The sequence below is a fragment of the Dipodomys spectabilis genome, unplaced genomic scaffold (assembly GCF_019054845.1).
Source record: "Dipodomys spectabilis isolate Male_0828 unplaced genomic scaffold, ASM1905484v1 ptg000001l, whole genome shotgun sequence".
Taxonomy (NCBI): Eukaryota; Metazoa; Chordata; class Mammalia; order Rodentia; family Heteromyidae; genus Dipodomys; species Dipodomys spectabilis.
The window spans coordinates 21,150,060-21,172,166 of record NW_024870678.1 but is presented as its reverse complement, the minus strand read 5'-3'; the positions used below and the strand labels follow the sequence as shown (position 1 = coordinate 21,172,166).

The 22,107-nt window shown below is 37.7% G+C and overlaps 2 protein-coding genes across 5 annotated transcripts in view; one reads left to right on the top strand and one right to left on the bottom strand.

Moving 5' to 3' along the window:
* The window catches only part of Slc2a12 (solute carrier family 2 member 12), a 49,436-nt gene extending 44,949 nt beyond the window's left edge, over positions 1–4,487 (top strand). The window contains exon 5 of the mRNA XM_042681981.1: positions 3,668–4,487. Within this exon, the coding sequence (XP_042537915.1) occupies positions 3,668–3,821 (154 nt within the window). The 3' untranslated portion in view covers positions 3,822–4,487. The remainder of the gene's footprint in view (positions 1–3,667) is intronic.
* A 2,921-nt stretch (positions 4,488–7,408) lies between these two features.
* Positions 7,409–22,107, bottom strand: part of Tbpl1 (TATA-box binding protein like 1) — a 29,730-nt gene continuing 15,031 nt past the window's right edge. For 2 of the 4 annotated variants that reach the window (XM_042682098.1, XM_042682178.1), the window contains exons 2-7: positions 13,922–13,994; positions 11,999–12,081; positions 11,772–11,835; positions 10,343–10,446; positions 10,151–10,245; positions 7,409–7,945 (exon numbers count right to left, since the gene is read on the bottom strand). In XM_042682098.1, the coding sequence (XP_042538032.1) occupies positions 7,866–7,945; positions 10,151–10,245; positions 10,343–10,446; positions 11,772–11,835; positions 11,999–12,081; positions 13,922–13,994 (499 nt within the window). In that variant the 3' untranslated portion in view covers positions 7,409–7,865. Of the gene's footprint in view, positions 7,946–10,150; positions 10,246–10,342; positions 10,447–11,771; positions 11,836–11,998; positions 12,082–13,921; positions 14,100–22,107 lie in introns of all 4 variants that reach the window. The other 2 variants (XM_042682340.1, XM_042682258.1) reach the window with 1 other exon arrangement.

Here is a 22,107-nt window from a genome sequence, read left to right as displayed (position 1 = left end):
CCGGTGGCTCACTCCTGTAATCCTAGCAACTCAGGAGGCTGAGATCTGAGGATCAAAGCCAACTGGGGCAGGAAAGTCCATGAGAATCTTATCTCCAATAAACAACCAGAAAACTGGAAGTGCTGCTGTGGCTCAAGTAGTAGAGTGCTCACCTTGAGCTGAAGAGCTGAGGGACAGCACCACACCTAGAGTTCAAGCCCCATGACCAAAAAACAAAAACAAAAACAAAAACAAGAGCTGGCTTAAATACTAACTAGGGCCAGGTGCTGGTGGCTTACACTTGTAACCCTAATTATTGAGGGCAGAAAATGTGTGAGATTGTCATCTTAACCAGCAAAATAGCAAAATACAAGATTGGTGGTAGAGGACCAACCTTGAGTGAAAAGTCAAGTGAGAGTGCAAGGTGCTGAGTTCAAGTCTGTGCAGTAGCACATACACGCATGTGTGGGCGCGCGTGCGCGCGCGCACACACACACACACACACAGGCTAAGCAAACACAGGCTTGATCTGTTTCAGGAAAATTAAAAGACCAGAAGGCTGCAGATGCTTGCTGAATTAGGAAGTGTTAGCTAGACCAGTGTGAATAGCTTTGCAGACCTCGTGAGGAGCTGGAGTTTCATCCTCAGTTCACAGACCACCAAAGGGTTTTACCCAGGCCAGTAGTTTATGTTAAGGTATGCTCAAGTGAACATCTGCTGCCAAATGAGGCACAGAGCAGCACAGATCTAGGGCTTGTTTTCAATCATGACTGACGTCAAGTGGCCCTCAGTGCTGGCAACGACCCAGATCCCTAGTCCACTAAATCTGCCATTGTTCCAGACAATGCCCAATATCACCTCTTCTCTCCAGAAACTTCCTAACCTCTCCACTTGGCATGGGCATTCTTGCTCTGAACTCACTGAGTAAGTAGACACAACAGGACACCATCCACATCAGGATTTATATCCGCACACACTACTATACCTCCTTCCCAATACTCCTGGGAGTGGCCAATCCTTTCAGCCACTCTACCATCTCCCTTCTTCAGCCATACCAGCCTCTGCTATAGCCCAGGCTCACCAGACAGGCTCAAGACCCAGAGTCTTTGCACTATTTTTTTTTTGGGGGGGGGGTGGGGGGTTAATTGTGAAAATACCATACAGAGGGGTTACAATTACATGGGCAAGGTAATGAGTACATTTCTTATCAAGCATTGTTACCTCCTCCTTTCTCCTTCCCATCCCTTCCCTCCCTGCCCTCTTATCTCCCTCCCCCGCCTCGCCCCGCCTCCACCTGTATCCCTATTTTAAACAATTTGTTTTTTCCCTTCCCCTCCACAAATTAATCCAACATCAAATTCAGTGAAAACAGGGGTTAATAACATGGGGGAGGGACATACAAAGCAACAAAGAACTCATAAAAATGGGTTTGCACTGGTTTTCTATGTCTTTCCCCTCAACATACAGCTCACTGCTCCATCTCCTACCTTTCCTGCCATCCCGTTTAAAACCACCACATCTCCAACTTTATACATCTACTGACCTACTTCTGTCTTAACCAAAGCTGAAACATTCTTTTACTTGGCTTATTATCTCCTCATTTAAATTCCTGGAGAGCAGGAATTTTTACTCACTGCTGTTTCTCAGCACCTGGAACAGTCTCTTTGCATATAACTGCAGTGGGTGACACCTCAAGTTTTTAACTTGAAGAACTAGGTGGCAGGTAGGATGGGGGACGGCTTAAAGACCTACTCTTCAGGGCACAGGAAATGACTGTTCTGCTTTGAATATATTTATCTAGAGATGTCCACTAGACATCAAAATAGAGGTATGTTATTGATAGTTGGGTACATATATAAGTCTGACGTTTCTGGAGAGTCTTTGGTTTAGAGTTGAATGTGGGAGGCTATCAGCTCGTAAGTGGCTTTCAAGTCATGGAACCAGACGAGATCATCTGGTTAGAAGTAAAGAAGAGAAGGAGACCTAAAATTACACTAAGCCTTAGGTTATACAAATTTTAAGAGATCAAAGAAAGGAAAGGTAAAGAAGTATTAAAAGGAGCCAACAGTGAGGGTGGAGGAAAGCCAGACTAGAGTATCACACAAGTCAAATGAAGTGTGACAGGGTGTTACAAACAGGGGTACATAGGTTTGTTGGGTAGTCTCAGTGGAGTGCGGGCTTTAGAGAACAGAGGTGTAGGCATCAGCTCTAGTCCACTCCATGAAGAGGTTGTGCTGTTACATCCTAGACTGTCAATGCTCCAGTCACAAGCGTCCCTTTCACCATCTTTGTCTTCTCAAGTTACTTCCTCAGGGAAGTCCCTCCAGAGTTGGAAGCCACCAAGGTGCCCACATTTTCCTTCCTTTCTTATCCTGCTGTATGCCATGCACCACCAGGCTCACTGCTTTATGTATTTCCTCTCCCTCCCTTCATGCTTTCCCAGTCATTCACACAAAACACCACTCTGACTCTATCAACTTTCATCCCTCTAAGGAGCTAGTATGCCTAAAGAAAATATACACTATGCTGACAGCCTTGTTTTACATTTGTGAACATAAATTGCAGGTAGATCTTTATGGCAGACTTGCAAGCTATTGCAGTTCTCTGGAGTTGGCTTTCCAGCATGGCATGGTGACTTCACATCTCTACTCTCTCAAGCTTCTAGCACCACCTCCCACTTTTTCTGTGGGTGACTTTAGTTCACTGAGAGAACACTAATGGAACCCGCTCAGCCCTCCCGCCACAAGATCTAACCTACCCACATCTATACACATATTCTGCTTTGGTACATAAGCCAATGCTTTCTATTTGTACAATGATTATGCCATCCATTCCCACCTGCTGTAGGATTATGAACACACACAAATATACAAAGATGAAGTACTCCCCATCCTCCAAAAATACAGCCCTGAAGACTTCAAATTCCAAGGACCAACCTATTTACCTGTCCCCAGTTTCAGTTCTCTGGAATTCTGCACATGGTTTCCTTCTATGTTCCACTTTGGGATCAAATGTCTCTTTAGCGGGTGTCAACTGTAATACAATCCTTCCCAACCAAGTCATTCATTTTCCCTTTCCCTGCTTACTTTCCTCACTAGCACTTTTACTACTTAAAATGTCATGCTGTTTCTCTCCTTGAAAACAAGCCTTCAGCCACCCCACCCATACTACCTTAATGTGACAGTCACTTGGTTCATTGGTTAAGGTACAAAAAAAGATTTAAATAGGAGGGAATTTCAAAGGTGGCTCCCTTCTCTAATTTTTTAAAAAAATAAAAGCTAAGTGCTGTATCCTATTTTTATGCTGATGGAATCAACCTCTAAGAAACAATGTATTAATGCAGGAGGCTGGGGTAAATGCAAGAAGGCAAAAACATGCAGACATAATTAACAGGCATACTGGTTGAGTTAGAAAAACCAAAGACAATGAAATAGGATTTGGGATGAACTCTCTACTAGTATGTAATGCTACCTTTGGAAGTCCTGGTCTGCAGAAGGATGGTTGTGTTGAGGATACAACCCAACTTATCCTTTGCATGACCAAATGTTTGTGATATAGACTGAATTTCAGGATACATTTATCACAGCTAAAACATTAAAATCCCTGGGTGGGTTTTAAAATAATAGCCCACACATTTGTCTTCAAGTAAACTAAGAACGACATTTTCATTAGTGTTTCTTTCTCTCAGGAACTATGTGAAAAACAACATTTGCTTTATGAGTCATCACAAAGAAGAGTTAGTGCCAACACAGCTTCAAAAAAGAAAACCCCAGGAGCAGATCCCAGAGTGTAAAAAGCTGTGTGGGAGCGAAGAGCCACGGCAGCTTTCTCTAGACCCCTGACAGCCTCAAGACCTTACACATGCGGACACAGCACAAGAACACTACAATATTTGTGGAGTGTCTCTGTACCAACACACATGGGTCACGCCCATGCCTTTCTTCCAGGAACTGTTTTTAAGAGACACACTGACATTATAAACATACCCAATATTTAACTGCTTTTCCCTGTAAGGAACTACAAGAGATAGATGACTTATAAGGACCTAAGCAATATTTAATTATGAACAAGGTATTAGGTTACACACACACACACACACACACACACATACATACACACACACACACACACACACACACAAAACCAACAGACTCAACACTTTCTGCTTTTTCACAGAGCAGTCTTTGAAAGACCAGGTCCTAGTGTTGAGATCTACCTTTTTAAAAAAAAACAAAAAACAACAAACATTACATATATACATACATATGTATGTATATATGAAGGCCAGTCACTTTACCATTCATCTTTTCCTACTAAGATACACTTACCTGGGTCTCATATTAAAAAAAAAAAAAAAAAAAAGCCCAGAACACATAATAAGGACAATTTAATTGCACCTATGTTCTAGATTAGGATAGGGTTTTGGCTAGGATTTTAGTGATAATTCCTAGTCCACAAGTAGAAAAACTATGCAGTTTATTTGACAAATTATGAAGTGCAATTTAATGGAAAACCTTTATGAATTTTGTATTATAAAACATTTACAGAAATGCTTCTGTAAGATTGAGAAAAATAAGCATTTTTTTCCATTTTTATTTTATATTTTTTAGTAATTAGAAAGGTCAATTTCAAAATCTGGGGACCATATTATTTAGAAGCAGCTGTTAATAAAGCATCAAAAAGTTGGCAATTTATCTAAATCTCTGAACAACTATGTTTGTTATTAAGTCACCTATTCTCTTCCTGGATGCTTTTCATGATGGCTTATAGTAATTCAATTTCCTGCAATTCTTCTCACTGCTCAGGAATAGAAACTACCTCAGATTACGGCACACAGGCTACAATCAATGCTGATTTATAGATAAATGCAGATTTAATAAATGACATTCAGACATTAGGACAATTTCTTTCCTATGTTCGTTGTGAAGAAAGAGCCAACCTACATCAGCAACTTGGCTTTTACCCATACAATGGAATGCTCTGTCCTGTATTTCTTTAGTTAAAACTTTAAAGATCTGATAGGGAATTTTACCAATATAAGCTATAGAAACACAAAAGCTTGAAAAGCACAGATGATAGAGCTTGAAAATAACTTTTTAAAAATTATGATTAACCTAAAGAAAAGAGAAGCCAAAGGCTAAACTCCTTTGTTATTTAAGTTGTAATTTTCCTACTAGTCCCCACCATTGGCAGAAGGGTTCATGATCTTGCTCCCCTTTAAGTAAGAAGACTATAAATCTATGTAAGCAACAGTAAAATGGAAATTAGCTATGACTAAGGAGCATGACTGTCTTACTTCTGAAACATGTCATCTAAAGCTGGCAGAAGAAGCCACAAGGGAAGACCGGAAGTTTCATTTCTATCGTGGTATGTTTCATACGCAATTAAGAGGATGCCATGTATTTTGTTTTGGAAAGTGAAGGGAAAGTGCATTCTGTAAGGATCAATTTAATTTAGCATGCCATCTGGTGGAATTACATGCCAAGAGTCTTAAAAACCCAAAACAGGTTATTAACATGAACTTTTTGATTTGGTTAAACATCAGATAGTTTTAAAAACTGTTGCACAGTTCAAGTTCAGACACTACATAACCTTTGGTGATTTTCTGGTTTGGCTATTCATTGCAAATGTGCAGGAAATAACCAAGCTAGTTTACTACTAGACTTCAACTTCAGTGTTGCCAGCATTCTCTCCTATTCTCCTTTTCTTATCCTGTCTGTAACTCAACAATTTTGTTGTCTTCAAGATAACCCAATACCCACCTGCCCCTTCCCTGCCCCCCCATCCTGCCCCCCGCCAAATAAACTGTTATGGTTTTCAAAAATAAAAAGGGGAGATACTTATAATTTGTATGCATATATTCACAGTTTTTATTTATTAAAAAATGTACAGTACTTGTGAAAAACCAGAAGACATCAGATACACTCTGTCCTAGCTTTGTTACGTATAGGGGATCCACCCACAGACACTGGCAGGTGTTGAGCACGCAGCTGCCCCGCATCCAGACCCTGACAGGCATTTCCAAAACTTCTGATCTGCCTGGTTTCCAAGTCATCTGAACACTCAAAAGAAATGCATCTGGATCTGCACCTTGGCTATACAATTACATTTTTCTCTCCTGTATTTCCGTGTGTGTGTGTGTGTGTGTGTGTGTGTACTGCAAAATAGAGACTCACTTATTACTGTTAATTAACTAAATGGAAACATCTCAAAACTTTAAAAAGGTCTGCTTGTAGCTTTCATCTAAGTTTATTCTCTATTTAGAGGTTTAGCTATGCTACTGATAACTAAAAAGCACAAATGTAAAAAATTAAAGTTTAAAAATCACACAAATCTTTCATAAAAATGTATAATGGCCTTTCCCTCCCTATTTATAGGGGAGAAGCAGGGTAGGGGAAGGCTTTTGAGAAGGAAGAAAACAAAAAATAGTATGTACTCTTCAGTGTCAGTGCTTAAGTTAGCTTTTCAAGATTTTATAATATGGTGTATGGTACAAAAAAATATACTAACCACGGAGGCTCAGGTGTTGCAAGTTTTCATAAGAAATACTGTTTCTATTATGTTTCCATTGAGAGGAGACTGTGACTCTACACCCAGCTTATTTCTAGATAAAATCAGGACTAGCTATGCTGCACCCATAGGTGTGAGTTTGTGGACTGATCCGGCATTACCATTTCCAAGCCCTGTAGGCTAGGACCCTGTCTCATAAATGTTCATCTGTTAAAACGTTAAGAGGAGCAATCTTGTGTACTGAAGTCACTCTTTAGCTCCATTACATAAAACACAGAGGGGAAAGACATATCTTGCAAAATGGCTTTCAAGTCCAAGCTGAACTATAATTATCCTGTGGCACAGAGGCAGCTTGGGGGCACTTCTTCTGAAAACAGCACAATGTTATCGACCTCTGAAGAAATTTAGAATAGCCTTGAGTAACATCCTGAAATGAATAGGCTCAGAACCTCAATCACGTCCTACATCTAGAGCTGAGTCCTTCCAGAATAACTCAGGTACGTGAGAGGTGGAGCCCATCTCAGCATCGCTCTCCATCTAGGGGGTAAGAAGTTTCTGTTTCAAAACTATAATTTCTTAACTTTTAAAAGTTATCTTTTCCTACCATATTTAATTAGCAACATAAAACATCCTTTATCTATAAAGTTCTACCCAAGTTCCCTAGAATTTATATACATGTTTTTATTCCTAAATCTGCAAGAAAAAAATTCCTATTTGATATTTGGTAACAGAGCATGAAAAGATACTATACACACACAGTATATACATTATCTGTAAAACACACTTCAAAAATAAGCCAACACACTTCAGCCAAAGTCTAAGCTTGCATAGATTAAAAAGAAAACAGAAGAATTATGAATACAATTTTTTGAAGATAGAAAATGGGGAATAAAACTTACAGAATGGCTATGAAGAGAGATCTTTTCCAAACTTTTATTTGTGCACATTCAATTGAAAAAGATAACTTTTACAGGTTCTTTGGTGCCCATATTCAGCATACAAAAATGTAAAAGACTATTCACAAATAAAACACATTAGCTCAAACTGGAAAAAAAATAACAATGACAACAATAAAACAATTTAAGGTAGTGCACATTGTGACAGCTCTGCTTATGGGACATGAGAATTACTGCGAAAATAAATAGAATGTCCTTTTTTAAAAGCAGCAATGTCATGTCTTGTAAACTTCCTTTTTATATTACAGCAAAGTTTGAAATAAAATCCAAAGGGACTGGAGCTTACACTGTAGCCACGAGTGAATAAAAAGAGTCTCTTTCCTCAATTACTGTTGGTCCAGTTTTCCTTTTATTTTGAGTCCAATGTGCAGCAGGCTTTAAAGGTGCTCAGTTAGAGATTCTAACCAATTAAGTGATGAGTTATAAAATTTCTTTCCTGCTTTCAAACACAAATGGGTAAATCTGTTCCACAGCAGTAGCCACAGCCTTCACGTTGGGCCCTATAACACACACAGAGAGGAAGGGTGAGCCAACCTGAGGAGCACACTAGGAAAAACCAACTTCCGGTATATATATACACTGGAGGGGTGCGGAGCGGGGACTACAACCCCATTAAACAACAAACTACACTTACACATAAAATAATTACCGAGGGAATGCGAATTTTCTCTGGACAATGTAGAGTCTGAAGCATAAAGTGATTTATTTTTAGGGCACCAGTATGAAAGCAAAGCCTATAAAAATTACATCATCAAAGAGGAGAATCAAAGACCTTAGGAGCATGGAGAGAATAACAAATGGAACCAGATGCCCACTATCCTTTTGGTAATCGTCTGCTGGTTAGACAACTGAGGATCACTGAAGTATGGTGAAACTCAGTGGAATGAAACAAAGCTGCTGTCAAATGTCTTACACTAAATGACCTAACTTCCCCTCTTATTTCCCACCACATGGCACCCATGTGTCTACCGCTAAGTGGACAGTTACCCCTAAGCTCTTCCAAAGTCAGTGTGGATGGGAAAACACAAGCAATGAGGCAATGTTGTCTATTAATCCGTAGAACTCTTGAGAAACCTTGAAAAATGTAATATTTAAGCAAGGACAAATGTTTAAAAACACTGAAAAAAATATTTTCATAAATTTTGAATAAAAACTGCTTCATGGTTGTGGATGTAGCTCTGTGATAGATTACCAGAGCACTTCTCTGTTTGGCCTAGATTCTATTCCCAGCACCACAAAACAGTAAGAGTAAATATAAATAACAAAAATGGTTTCACTAATGCAACTGGCCTCTTTAGAAGACCATGAAAACTTATGTATTCACTCACTGTAAACTTTGAAGGTAATGAACATATCCTGTGTCTTGGTTTGTTCCATTCTAACTCATTTTAATCCCTCCACATAGAATAGCACATAGAAAGGCCCAGTGATTGCACATTCACATTTCATCTGATATTTCAGACGTATAATAGTTAACTACTATATTTCTATAGTTCTATTATAGTTAACCACTGTAGCTACATAGTAGTTTACTAGGTCAACTGTCTTCAGTTTGTTATGGTGTTTGTCTACAAAATATATTTTTTACATGTGTGCTATTTGATTTTACATTTAGCAAGTCTATGTCAGAGTCTCAGAATCTTGGCTCAGAGCAAAGCAAAAGACAGTGAAGACCTGTTCCTTAAGATTCATGTAGGATCCTGGCATTTGGTGTCAAGAACCCCAAGGAAGATGAGAAAACCCACAGGATGAGTCAAAACTAAGGCTTGGCTGGGTGGCAGAGACTCATTCATGCAATTTTAATAATTCAGGAGGCCAAGATCTTGGGATCATAGTTTGAAGCCAGACAACCTGGGCAGGGATGTCTGTGAAATTCTTATCTATAACCACCAAAAAGAAGCAGAGCTGTAGCTCAACTGGCAGAGTGGTATCCTTGAGTGCAAAAGCTTAGGGACAGTTCAGTACCCAGGCCTTGAGTTTAAATCCCAGTACTGGCACAAACAAAAAAAAAAAAAAATCAAGATAAAATAAAACAAAATCCTAAGGCTTACTTGTTGATATTTTCATTCTCCTCGAAGATGTGAAGTATTCAAGATAACTAAAGATATTTTCCTTAATTCAAGTATGTATAACATTGGGTCTGACTCCCAAACAATGCCTTTGTGTAATTTATAATCGTGGCAACTTTACAAATCACCCTGTATGTCAACACTACCCTTTGACATGCAGGATTCATCTTCTGAAACCACCCTTCCCAAAAGTTGAATATTCAAACAATGCCATAAATACATAGTAAATAGGTACTAGTTAGAGTTGAATATTTTTGCTTATGTAAATCTGTTCCTCTTGGGAAGATATGCAAGATATAAATTTAAATTTTTAAAAAAAGTATACTATGATGATATATATATATGAGAAAACTGAAAACTACTCAACCATCTAAGGAGAGTACACTCACACAATGAGCACTGGAAAACCAAGAGACTGATCTAGTAAGGATGACAGGGAACAACACAGACAAAGCTCACTATGAAAAATCAAGACAAAAAGCACAGTAAGTAGTAGGTACAGACAGCACAAAAGCAGATAATACTGATCTATACTGTTAAAACAGGACAAACCAGACAATGTTTCAATTTTGGTATGGTTATCTCTTACATAGCTCAATCTGTTTGGTCAAGTTTGGCTTCCCCATCATAGATTACCTGTTACTGTGATACTTCCTGTTGAAAATATCTGTAATGTAGCTCTTAGAGACTTTATCCTGTAGCACACAGCAGGATGAAGTTCAGGTTCGTAACTATATTTAAAAAAAAAAGGTACAAGTAGTATATGCATTTAAAGCTGATAGGCAATTTCAAATTTGGTAAGTTTATATTGATTCTTCAAAGACCCACCTGGCATGAGGTCTATTGTTCTTTGTGAATTCTGGCAAACGAATTTCAAAGGGCATGTTACAAACTGCCAGGACATTTACAACCTTAAAATCTGTAAAAATTACCTTTGGGAGAAAAAGTAAAACACAGTGAGTTATTTTGAAACAAGAAAAACCTGCTTAACAGATATCCTAAGCAGGAGTCTATTATTAACTGAAAGCTATAATTTGATAGAAAAAATAAACACTTCATTAGAAAATAGCAAAAGCCTATAACTGCATAATGAAGTCTAAATATCTGAGGTCTTTTGAATATTACATTCAGATTAATTTTAATTCTTTAAAATGGGGTATTCTAGACTACTGAGAAAGTGGGGGAAAAATAAAAAAAAAATCAAAGCCAGGTCTTCCTTCTGAATAAACAAAACAGAAAGCTCTCATTTAAAAAAGTCAATAAACAGAGTGTGCATTGGGCTCAAAGGTGATATACTGCTCTTGTATTCAATAGGGTAAAACAACATTTCTGTAAATTTAATGTTTATTTTCCTTGTAGTAAGGATGATAAAACTATGTGTTTAACTGACTGAGCCTTCCTCAACACTTTTAATGCTTTCCTAAGAAGCTCCAAGGCTGAAAATGTTCTCTTAATAGCCATTCAAATAACTGAACTGTTTCATCTAATTATCTTTTCAACATTCTGCCTAAAACCAGAATTCTGGAGAAAACTAACCATCCTTCCAACTCAGTACTTGTACAAAGCAATAGAAAGCCAGCAAAATGCCAGATAGCACCCCCACAGAGCTACACCTCAAGGCTCTCTGATACCAATGGTCAACACCAAAAGCCCGGCTTTCTACTGGAACTTCATTCTGAATTTGTACCTCTGAGATTGAAGTCAGATAAACAATTTCCTATAGCTGTTTCTGTGAATGTTGCCACATCCCAAACAGGCTGGCTCACCTCTTTCAGGGCCACATCTCACCTTCCACGGTCACAAACTCATCTGCAAATGGCCTAGCAAATCTTTCATCACAAGCAGTAATTTTAACTGAAAAGCTGCCAGGCCAGCAAGTCAACTCAACATCTTACTGCCACCCAGGGTTCAGGTCAATAGGGTCTGCAACTCTGCTTACCAGCCCGACTCAGCATTCTCATGATGACCAAGCATATTTTTAATTGGGGATGGGGGATAAGAGGAGAGAGACAGGTATGTAAAAAACTAAAGCTGTTGAACAGGCAATTGACTTAATGGGATAATTTAGAGGAAAGGATAAGATCTTCTAAAAATATCACATAGGCATGTTGTTAGTTTTCACACCAAGGGCAGAATTAAAAAAAATTCCTGGTAAAGTTCCATCATAAGAACTCTTGTGTTTTATTTATTAAAGTTTTGAATTTTACACAAGTAAACCTTTGGGTACTTCAGTATGGACAGTTTTTGAAAATGTTACCTGAAAACCTAGCTTCTGTAGACTGCGAGCTAAACGTCTGGCACCAAATTTAGCTTCTTCTTCACTACATTTTCAGGAAAGAAAAAATATGATCAGTTATACAGGAAGTAAATCTTACACTGAGTAACACATCAAAGTTTACATATGATTTTTTTTTAATTTCAAAAAATGTCCTTTCCATGGGGAGAAATACAGAAAATAAAAACTAATAACCCAAGTATGTTTACCTTGTTGCTCCAGTGCAAATAATTTTTCCTGAGGACCAAATTGTAGCTGTAATTCTAGGTTTTCTAAGCTTCATTAATACTTTCTGGAAAGAAAAAAAAGATTACCTAGTAAGCATTGTTAACCTTCCCATATGGTTGTTTTATGTGGCTATGTTAAATATCCAAGGTTTACCCCAAGCTTATCAGGGTTGAAATACCTGTTCTCTAAATTGCTCATTCTGAAATCAATTTCAATACTTAACACAAAGACATAATTATTCTATTCCCCAAGGACTTATTTTCTTTGAGACAGCATATCAGCTATGTACAATAATAGTAAGTATACTTTTTAAAAGTGAGATCAACATAAATCTCTCGTTATATACAAAGAATCAACAATATACAGGCACATTAAACGTTTCAGCTCTCATTTTATTCCAGTCACACCAATGGAATTTACATGGGTGCTAATACATGCCAAATGTCTTCACACACCAAGAGCTTTGTGTTTGCTGCTAATGTCATCTGGAGTACTCTTCCTCAACAAGCTGACACCAGACATCACCTTCATGGAGAACCCTGCCCTGACTAGCCCCAAAACTACCCATCCCTCCATCATTCTCAATTCACAACACTCATGGGTCATTACCTCATAGCGTATCTTACAGCTGAGATGCCCACTGTATATATACAAATTCCAAATGGGAATGATTTTCAAAGTACAAAGTGCAGGAGAAATGCAAAAGCTGGAGTTATTATTTGAGATTCTTATATATGAAAGGCATTAAAAAATATTTGATTTTATTTTACTTTACTTTTTCTGTGCCAGTACTGGAGGGCTTAACTAAGGGCCTAGGCACGGTCCCTTAGCTGTTTTGCTTAAAGCTGGCCTAGATTACTCTACTACTGCTCTACTTCTGGCTTCTTAGTGGTTAATTGAAGTTAAGTCGTACAGACCTTCCTGCCTAAGCTATATTTGAACCATGTTCCTTAGACCCCAGCCTTCCGAGTTGCTAGGATTACAAGCATGAGCCACCAGTACCTGGCTTCAATTTTATTTTTGAGCCATGCTCTAACTAGGTAGCCCAAGGTGGCCTCAAACTCATCCTACAAAAAGAAAAAAAAAAAAACCCAAAACTAAGGTATCACTAATAAATTTAAAAATCTTTAAATCTCTGAAATTTTAGTTGAATTTAACTAACTGTAACTTCATTTCTAGTAAGAACTCATGATCCCCTACTCCACAAAAAAAAAAAAAAAGGTTTTGAAAAACACTAAAGTTAAATTTAAAATGTCTAGGTTAAGATATGAACAATATTACAATATTACTTTTACCTATTGTTAATAAATAAAAAAAAAAATCTATCTTGACTAAAGCACAATGTAATAAGCTGGGGACTGGTGGCTCACGCCTGTAATCCTAGCTACTGAGGAGGCTGAGATCTGAGGATCGAGGTTCAAAGCCAGCCTGGGCAGGAAAGTCCATGAGACTCTTATCTCCAATAAACCACTCGAAAACTGGAAGTGGTACCGTGGCTCAAGCGGTAGAGCGCTCGCCTTGAGATGAAGAGCTGAGGGACAGCGCCTAAGCGCAGAGTTCAAGCCCCACGACCGACCAAAAAAAAAGTAATAATTAAAAACATCCTAAAATTATTGTAGCAATAGTTGAATAAGCAAACACAAAAGCATAAAGGTTCCTTGCTTCAGTTTAAAGAAATTGAGAGAACAATATGTCTCTATAATTAATGAGCTTTGCTAAAACTTGGAAATAAATTATTTACAATATTATTTCCAAAGCCTGCCCCCTCCATAAGATGAGGGGTAGCATCCAAGGGCTGAGCATATGTCCTCAGAAACTATCTATAGATACACGCACTGCAGCATCCTTCACCGCACTATATAGGCCACATATGTATGCATACATACCAAAATGCACATACTTACTCCAACATCACGCTTATAAATTACATTTGCTCCCTCCAAAGCAATCTTCCTTAAGTTCAAATGGCATCTTGTTCTAAAAACACAGACTACATTTGTAATTAGAATGTCCAAAGCAACATCACTGTCTGCATCCATTGGGAAAGTTTACAATTGAGCTTCCCACCACGAAGATCACATCCTAAGAAATAAAACAAAATGGAGTTACTAAATGAATGTTCTATTTATTTCACACAAATCATCTTGAAATTAAAGAATGAAATGAATCTATATTCTTTTTGAAGGTTATAGGATTAAATCATGTTCCTTTTCTCCACAAAAACTGTCACTTTAAAGGGGGCAATGTAATAGTCGTTCAAACTCTGGACATAACTTTCTTTCCTTAAATAATAACCTTTACAACATGTCAAGAATTTGCTGGATTCTTCTCTAGCAACCCATTTTTAATATTTCTATGTCCAAGGCATACCACAGTGATGGTGAGACCTGATATGTACCACGTTTAAGGAGCTGGACTCAGCAGTAACAATGCCCAGACTTTAGAATTATACCCACCTCACACAACCTGCTGTGGCTATGGAAGGTAGTACTTTGCTCTATTTCAGGCATACTAACTGATTTCTTAACTTGAAACAGTGGCACCAAGTGTTGGTGGCTCACACCTGAGGATCACAGTTTGAAGTCAGCCAGGGCAGGAAAGTCTGAGACTCTTATCTCCAATTAAGCTGTGGCTCAAGTGGCAGAGCACTAGCCTTGAGTGAAAAAGCTAAGAGACAGTGTCTGGAACTTGGGCTTCAGCACCAGTACTAGCATGGATATACATGCACATGTGTGCCCATTTACACACACACACACACACACACACACTAATCAAACAATGGCAATTTGGCTAAGCTAAACCTCTCCCCTCACACAAACCAGCAAATAATAACAACATACTATAATAACCTTCAAGATTCCTTACAGCCACAATATGTAAAAAATTCTCCTTTATGAGTGAAATTATATGATGATACACTGAAGATGCCAAGAGTCCACATAAAGAAAATTTGCAATTAAAAAATTCACAATTAAAAAAAATTCTTTTCTGCATTTTAGTTTGTGACAAATCTAAGTGACAAAATACCTCTTTAAGAGCAGCATGTAATATTCAACTCTGTGCATCAATTTTGTGTATCTTTTCTGGTTTCAAATGTAAGTACTGTTACAAATGGCTAACATTAAATAAATAATAACACCTTCACAAGTACTTACAGTGCAAAATGCTTACATTATTCCTAAAAACATACTTTCATGGGAAGTTTTCCCCTTCATTCCCATTTTCTCTTTAATCAGTGTATCAATTTGTTTTTCTGTTCCTTGTGTACATTTGAGCTACCTCAAATCCTCCTGTGACAGGCATGGAGCAGGGTGGCCGCGAGGCCTGTGCCTTAGTGTTTTCACATGTAGCATAGGGCAGATGGTGCCAACTACAGAGTGGTGTGGAGAGTATCCCGAGCGTATGAGGTGGGGCTCAGTGGTAGACAGCTTGTCTCACAGCATGAAGTCCTGGATTCCATACCCAGTACCTCACCTCAAAATGATGATGGATGATGGTCATTACTACTGATAAGGTAAATACAACAAGTAATCCGGTATTTCTCATTATTAATTCTTATGGGTTATACCACTAGGTTTTCAGCTATTTTGCTACAAAAACTATGAAGTGACTATGAGACAGAAACTTCTGGTTGCTCACTCTATTCTTCCTTCATAATGACACAGTGACAGAAATAAAACACTATAGTGTTTGGACTCTTTAGCAACAGGTATTGCCAAAATGGCCATATGACTATGTTCTGGCTAATACCATAAATATGTTACTGTTTTCTGGGATGTCTGCTTAGAAAGAGAAACTAAGCCAGCAAGGACTCTTGGAAATGAGAGCTGGAGCTCAAGTAGGTATCTAGGGCCATGAGACAATGTTAAGACAGACGTGGCCTCAGTCCTGTGCTATGAATCTCCCTATTGTCTCTGCACTTAATTCTGGATCTCATGAGCATGAGAGAGAAATTTCTCTCATGTTGGCTTTTTGTTATCTGCAGCAAACCTAATGCTACCCATGTTCAAGAATGTGAAAACAGCCATTTTCATCTCTGTAAGCCTTTTACCACAAAATTCAAGAAAATGTGTATGTAGTTTAATTGATCATGATTCGTAGTACTTTTGCAAGTTTGTGCAGATCCAAATAGAACATGCTTAAACACCAGTATCAGTATTTGTGCTTCTCTCAATCTTTTTTTTTGTTTTTTGGTCAGTCGTGGGGCTTGAACTCTGGGCTTGTGCACTGTCCCTGAGCTCTTCAGCTCAAGGCGAGTGCTCTACTGCTTGAGCCACAGCACCACTTCCGGTTTTCTAGTGGTTTATTGGAAATAAGAGTCTCACAGACTTTCCTGCCCAGGCTGGCTTTGAACGGCTATCCTCAGATCTCAGCCTCCTGAGTAGCTAGGATTACAGGCGTGAGTGAGCCACTGGTGCCCGGCCTTCTCTCAATCTTGATGTAAGGCTTTTCTACTTTGTTTAAATCATCTCTATGAATTTTTTAAACCCATGTTTAAACATTTCTTTCCTTCTGTTGATATACTTTACTTTTTCTAATCTCTTATATTGTGAAGTATTTAAGTTGAATGTTTAGTACATTACACTTTTGCTCTTTTTTTAAAAGGCCATTATACCCTTGATATAAAAATATTTAAATTTTATTTTTTGTATAAATGATTTAGAAATGATTTGCTTTTAGAATTTTTTTTCAGCTTATTTAGTAGTGAAGGAAATGTTAAACGAATCATGTAGCACCTACTTATACTGGCAACACAGGGCTGGCAAAGTTATGAGTAAACCAGAATTTTCTTCCAGATTTGGTACAAAAAGTCATCTGGTGTTTAGTATTCAATTTAAAATGTGTGTGTGTGTGTGTATGTGTGTGTGTGTGTGTAGTGCTATATAGAATTATAATCACTAAGCATGCATATCGAGAAATATCTGAGTTAAGTACAATAAGATTGATTATATGTAGAAATTCTGTTAATAAGAAACTTGTTTATTTAAAATAAAGCACAGCAAATCCCATTTAACACATTACTATATATACTTTCATAAAGCATAAACTTACAGTTCCACATTGTTTTTAGTGGGAAAAAACTGCCTAAGTCTGATAATGAGCACATTTTGTTTTCTCTATGTAGGCACTTATAAACACTCATACCTGCCAAAATGTTAAAAAAAAAAAAAAAAAAAAGTATTCTATCCAGAGGATTGGTACATCAGGCTGACTTCCTTTTCTTTTCTGGTGCCAAACCTAGGACTTGAACTCGGGGCCTAGGTGCCTACCTTTTAAGCACCATTTGGTGCTTAATTGGAGATAAAAGTCTCACAAACCTTCTTGTATAGGGTGGCTTTGAACTGCAATCCTCAGATCCCATCAGCCTACAGAACAGCTAGGATTACACGTATGAGTCACTGGCATTAATTCTTCCCATTCTACTTGGTAGTCTTGATGTTGTATGTTACTCATAACCTCACTCATGTAACTGTAACCCTCTGTATAGTAGCTTTACAATAAAAAAAAAAAGAAAAATAGATTTTCCTTTTTTATTTAAGTAAGTATCAATAACTTGCCCACTGTCCATGGCCTACTTATTAAGGCAGGGTTCAATCAAGTGCTTTGTTCTGTTTCTGAAGTAAATGACTAATAAGAGTTTAATCTGTCAAAGATTCCCTCCTAAAGGAAAAGTTTGAAAGTTAAAAACTATGCCATTTCTAGCTCTCTATAAAAGCTATGAAAATGCACCTGAATGCTGAAAAACATTTTCTTCCTTCTTTATGGACAAGAATATATACAGCCTTATTTTAGGTCTTCCAACTTACAAGTAGCATTGCAAACCCTTAATTCAGCAACTGTAATACACAGTAACCTTAAATTACCTGGAAAACACTGCCACCTCCTGGTCCTAAAGATAAGTTTCAGCAAAGATGACTACATTTTACATTCTCCATACAGGCAAGTAAGGAAAACTGAAAAGCAACTACAAACACTGTCATACAAAACTCAAATTCATAATGAAAGTTCAAAAATTCAAACTAAATAAATCATATTCTACACAAAAGTAGAAACCCCCTCCTTGGACTATATTTATATTGCAGTTGATTAGGCTGGGGGAGAGGTCTCAAGAACTTAACCACAAAATTAGTGTGGATAATTTGAGAATTGGCAGAAGCAGGGGACGACTGGTAATAGATCAGTACTGAAAGCATAACTAATGTTGAGTCACCTTGAGATCCTACTGTTCTAAAAGATAAGACAGAGCATCCAAATTAACCTAACATTCCTCTTTTTTTTCTTTTGTCAGTCATGGGGCCTGAACTCTGGGCCTGGGCGCTGTCCCTGAACTCTTCAGCTCAAGGCTAGTGCTCTACCATTTGAGCCACAGCACCACTTCCTAACCTAACATTATTTATAAAGCTCCCAAAACAGAAGATGAGAAATTCTGATTCCAATACACTATCTGACAAGTCTCACAGCATAAGCTTGTGACCAGCGTGAAGACAAAGCATCATTTTGCCGACTAGAAAGGGTATAGTCTGTCTTTTACATCTACTTGATAAAACACAGCATAAATCCTACAAAGGAGATGCTGAATTAGCGTTTACATTCAGCTTGTCACTCACCTAACTTCTCTCTAAATCTTCATTTTTACTTCTATAAATAAATCTGTGATAGTATCATCAGTATTATCAAGATTGTTTTGAAAGATTAAATGTGGTTATCTATGTAAAAAACATAGCAACTACCATGTTCAGTCAAATACTATAACTAAACATTATTATTTAATGAAATGATAGTCCTTGAGAACTGTTACAGTAACCGATGGAAAAAACCAGGTCATAACAGGTCAGGAAGGGGTCAGTCCACTACCATCATTGGGCCAGTGCCCATTTTGTCCAAGTCTGACTGGAACACAGCCACGCTCATGTGCTCCTGTACTGACTATTCAGTATGGCTGAGTGGGTCTGACAAAGATCAAATGACCCACAAGCCTACAAAATATTTACTATGGGGCCCAGTACTTCATTGGATCCTGGATGAAGAAACATATCAGGATAAGTGAGCTGAGAGATCTGAATGGATCTGAGTGATAAAACTAGGAAATTGGTAGTTAACTAGACAAATATGCTTTTTTTAAGAGACTGTACTGATATATTCTGGATAGAATGTCACATCTGTGATTTACGTTAAATATCAAACACATGTTGTCTTTCACTATTCTTAACTCAGTTACAAATAGATGTGGGTAGAATTTCATCTGATGCTCTTACGTATGAAATCTTGACGCAGGACCAAGAAAATTTGAAATATTTATTCAAAGACATAGCATCTAATTCTAAGCCTCCAAGAGTTTAACATAAACGATGAAAACTCATAGACTCATTTAACAATGATACTGTTGTCTTAATTCTAGTACCAGTTAAGATAAATTATCATCCTAAGACTGAACCTGCCACTTTCCATTTAACATGATTCCTTGCTGTTCACAGAGCCAGTAAGGGGACAGTGAGAGGCATTAGAGGGGTAACAGCACAACCACATGAAAAAACTAAAACCCTTTAACTTGTTTGGTAGGGTGACAGTGTATCACAAGGGCATTTCAGTGTTTGGACCAAAGGCTCATACTTTATAAGCCAGTCTAGCAATGTAAAGAAAACTTTAACTGTACATTTGGCCACAAAAAAAAAGGAACCCAAGACAAAAACAAAACAAAACTTCCCAAGGAGAGGAATTATGTAGTATACCACGTACGTTACATAAAACTTTTAGAAATGTTTAAGTGTAAAAGCAAAAACATCACTGCATTAAATAAAACAGAAAGTTAACCTTCACTGCATAGATCTTTCACCTATGACAGTCTATAAAGTCTGAACATAGTTATTACACTCTTGCAAATACTTGCATCAAAATGATTTTAAATATCTGCAGAGCTACAAAAATATTCTTTCCTATGGAAATTAATTCTGATGGGTGTCAGCAAATATTAAGCACACACACACACACACACACACACACACACACACACACACACACACACAGGTAATGACAAGCTCATTTTATATGCTTTAGTTAATGGTTAATATTTGTAGTGCTGCCCAAAAGGTGGTGGTGGGCACTTAAAATGATGCTATATGTTTTGCAATATAAAAGCATATAATCTAATGCTCACTCCAAGCATTTAAACACCAGCCTAGTAAAAATTTGATGGAACAGAGAAATAAACATAATTTAAAAACCTGAATGTGAAGACACAATCCTAACTGAAGATCTGTGACAATGGATTAACTTGAATTGCGCCTACTTTTTATTTGTAAACTGCAAACAGACCATTCACTTCATAGATCTTAGCCTGTTGAATAGCTAGAATGAGAGGCCTGGCCCACTGGTATCTGGCTAAGGATTTTGGATTTATCCTAAGAGCAAAATTGAGCCAAAAGAGCAGGAAAAAAAAAAAACAACCCATAAAAAACATGGTTTATATATTCACTTAAAAATGATGAGGAGATGATAATCTGGGGATGAGGAGAGGTTAGGTCTAGACGTGAAATGTGAATTTGGAAGCCAGGTTCACACCTGTAATCTTAGCTACTCAGGAGGCTGAGATCTAAGAATCACAATCCCCATTAGTTGACAATTAAATGACAATCTCCAATTAATGACAAGAAAGCTGAAAGTGGCTCAAATGACAACAGCTTTGAGCAAAAAAAGCTAAGGGACAGCATAGAGGCTCTGAGTTCAGTGCCAGTACTGGTATGTGTGTGCCTGCATGCACATGTACACACACACACACATGTACACACAGTGTAAGCCTGGAAATCCTAATAAACAAGTTAATTAAAAAGGTAGTAATATTGGACAGTAGCTCATGCCTGTAATTCTAGCTTCCTGGGATGCTCAGATTGGAAGAAGCTCATAGTTTGTCTATGAAAATTTTAAGAGATCCCTTCTTAACCCATTGTGGATATGGGTGGATTGCTGCTAGGTATACAACCTGGTAGGAATCAAAACCCTATAAAATTTACCAGCAAAGATCAGGGTTGGCAGTGAGGTTCAGTAGTGAAAAGTAGCTGGCTTACAAGAGTAATAAGGTCCTGAATTTAAATCCCAGTATTAATTACCTTATTTTTGTCTGTCATGGGGCTTGAACTCAAGAGCCTGGGCATTATACTTGAGCTCTTTTGCTCAAGGCTAGTGCTCTACCATTTTGAGAGCTACAGTGCCACTTCCAGTTTTCTGGTAGGTAATTTGAGATAAGAGTCTCACGAACTTGCCTGTCTTGGCTGGTTGTGAACCATAATCCTCAGATCTCAGTCTCCTGAGTAGCTAGGATTACAGGTGTGAAACACCAGCACCTAGCCACAGTAATTTTTTTTTTAATCATCATGGGTAAAATTTAAAAAATAAGGAACTAAGAAATCTGATACCCAAGACTAAATCCGTGTTTCATATTTTGAATACCATTATATATTATTGATCTGACTTCTATCACAGCAACATTCCACATTTGTGAAATTTCACTACAGTGAAATATTTCCACTTTGTATGTTTACTCATAAATAATAAACTCCTCAGAATTATGATCTAACCTTATTTATTTTGGTACCCCAGTCTTCTCACAGTTCCCAGAGCATTATACACATTCAATAAAATGTCTACAGAGCTAAGCTGTTATCTTGAGATTAAAAGGCAAGGTTTATACACACACACACACACACACACACACACACACACACACACACACACACACACACACACACACACACACACAGAGACACTTAAGAGCTCAGCAAATTGCTTGGGCTAAATCCAAACCTACCATTTAGGAGCCATACCACCATGGGAATATTACTAAACCCTCTAGTGCCTACATACTCCTCATCCATAAAATATAGCAGCTAACAGTGTTGTGAAAATGAAATAAAAGCTTCTATGAAGTGCTTGGCACAGCATGTGTACATGGTAAACATTTAAATTTCGCTATTCTCATCATTACTATTATTATCTCCTTTCTTCATCTTATATGAAGGAAAAAAAATGTTCAAAAATGGAAAGGATTACTAGTGATTCATTGCACTCTTCAGGTTTTGAAACACAAAACTAGATC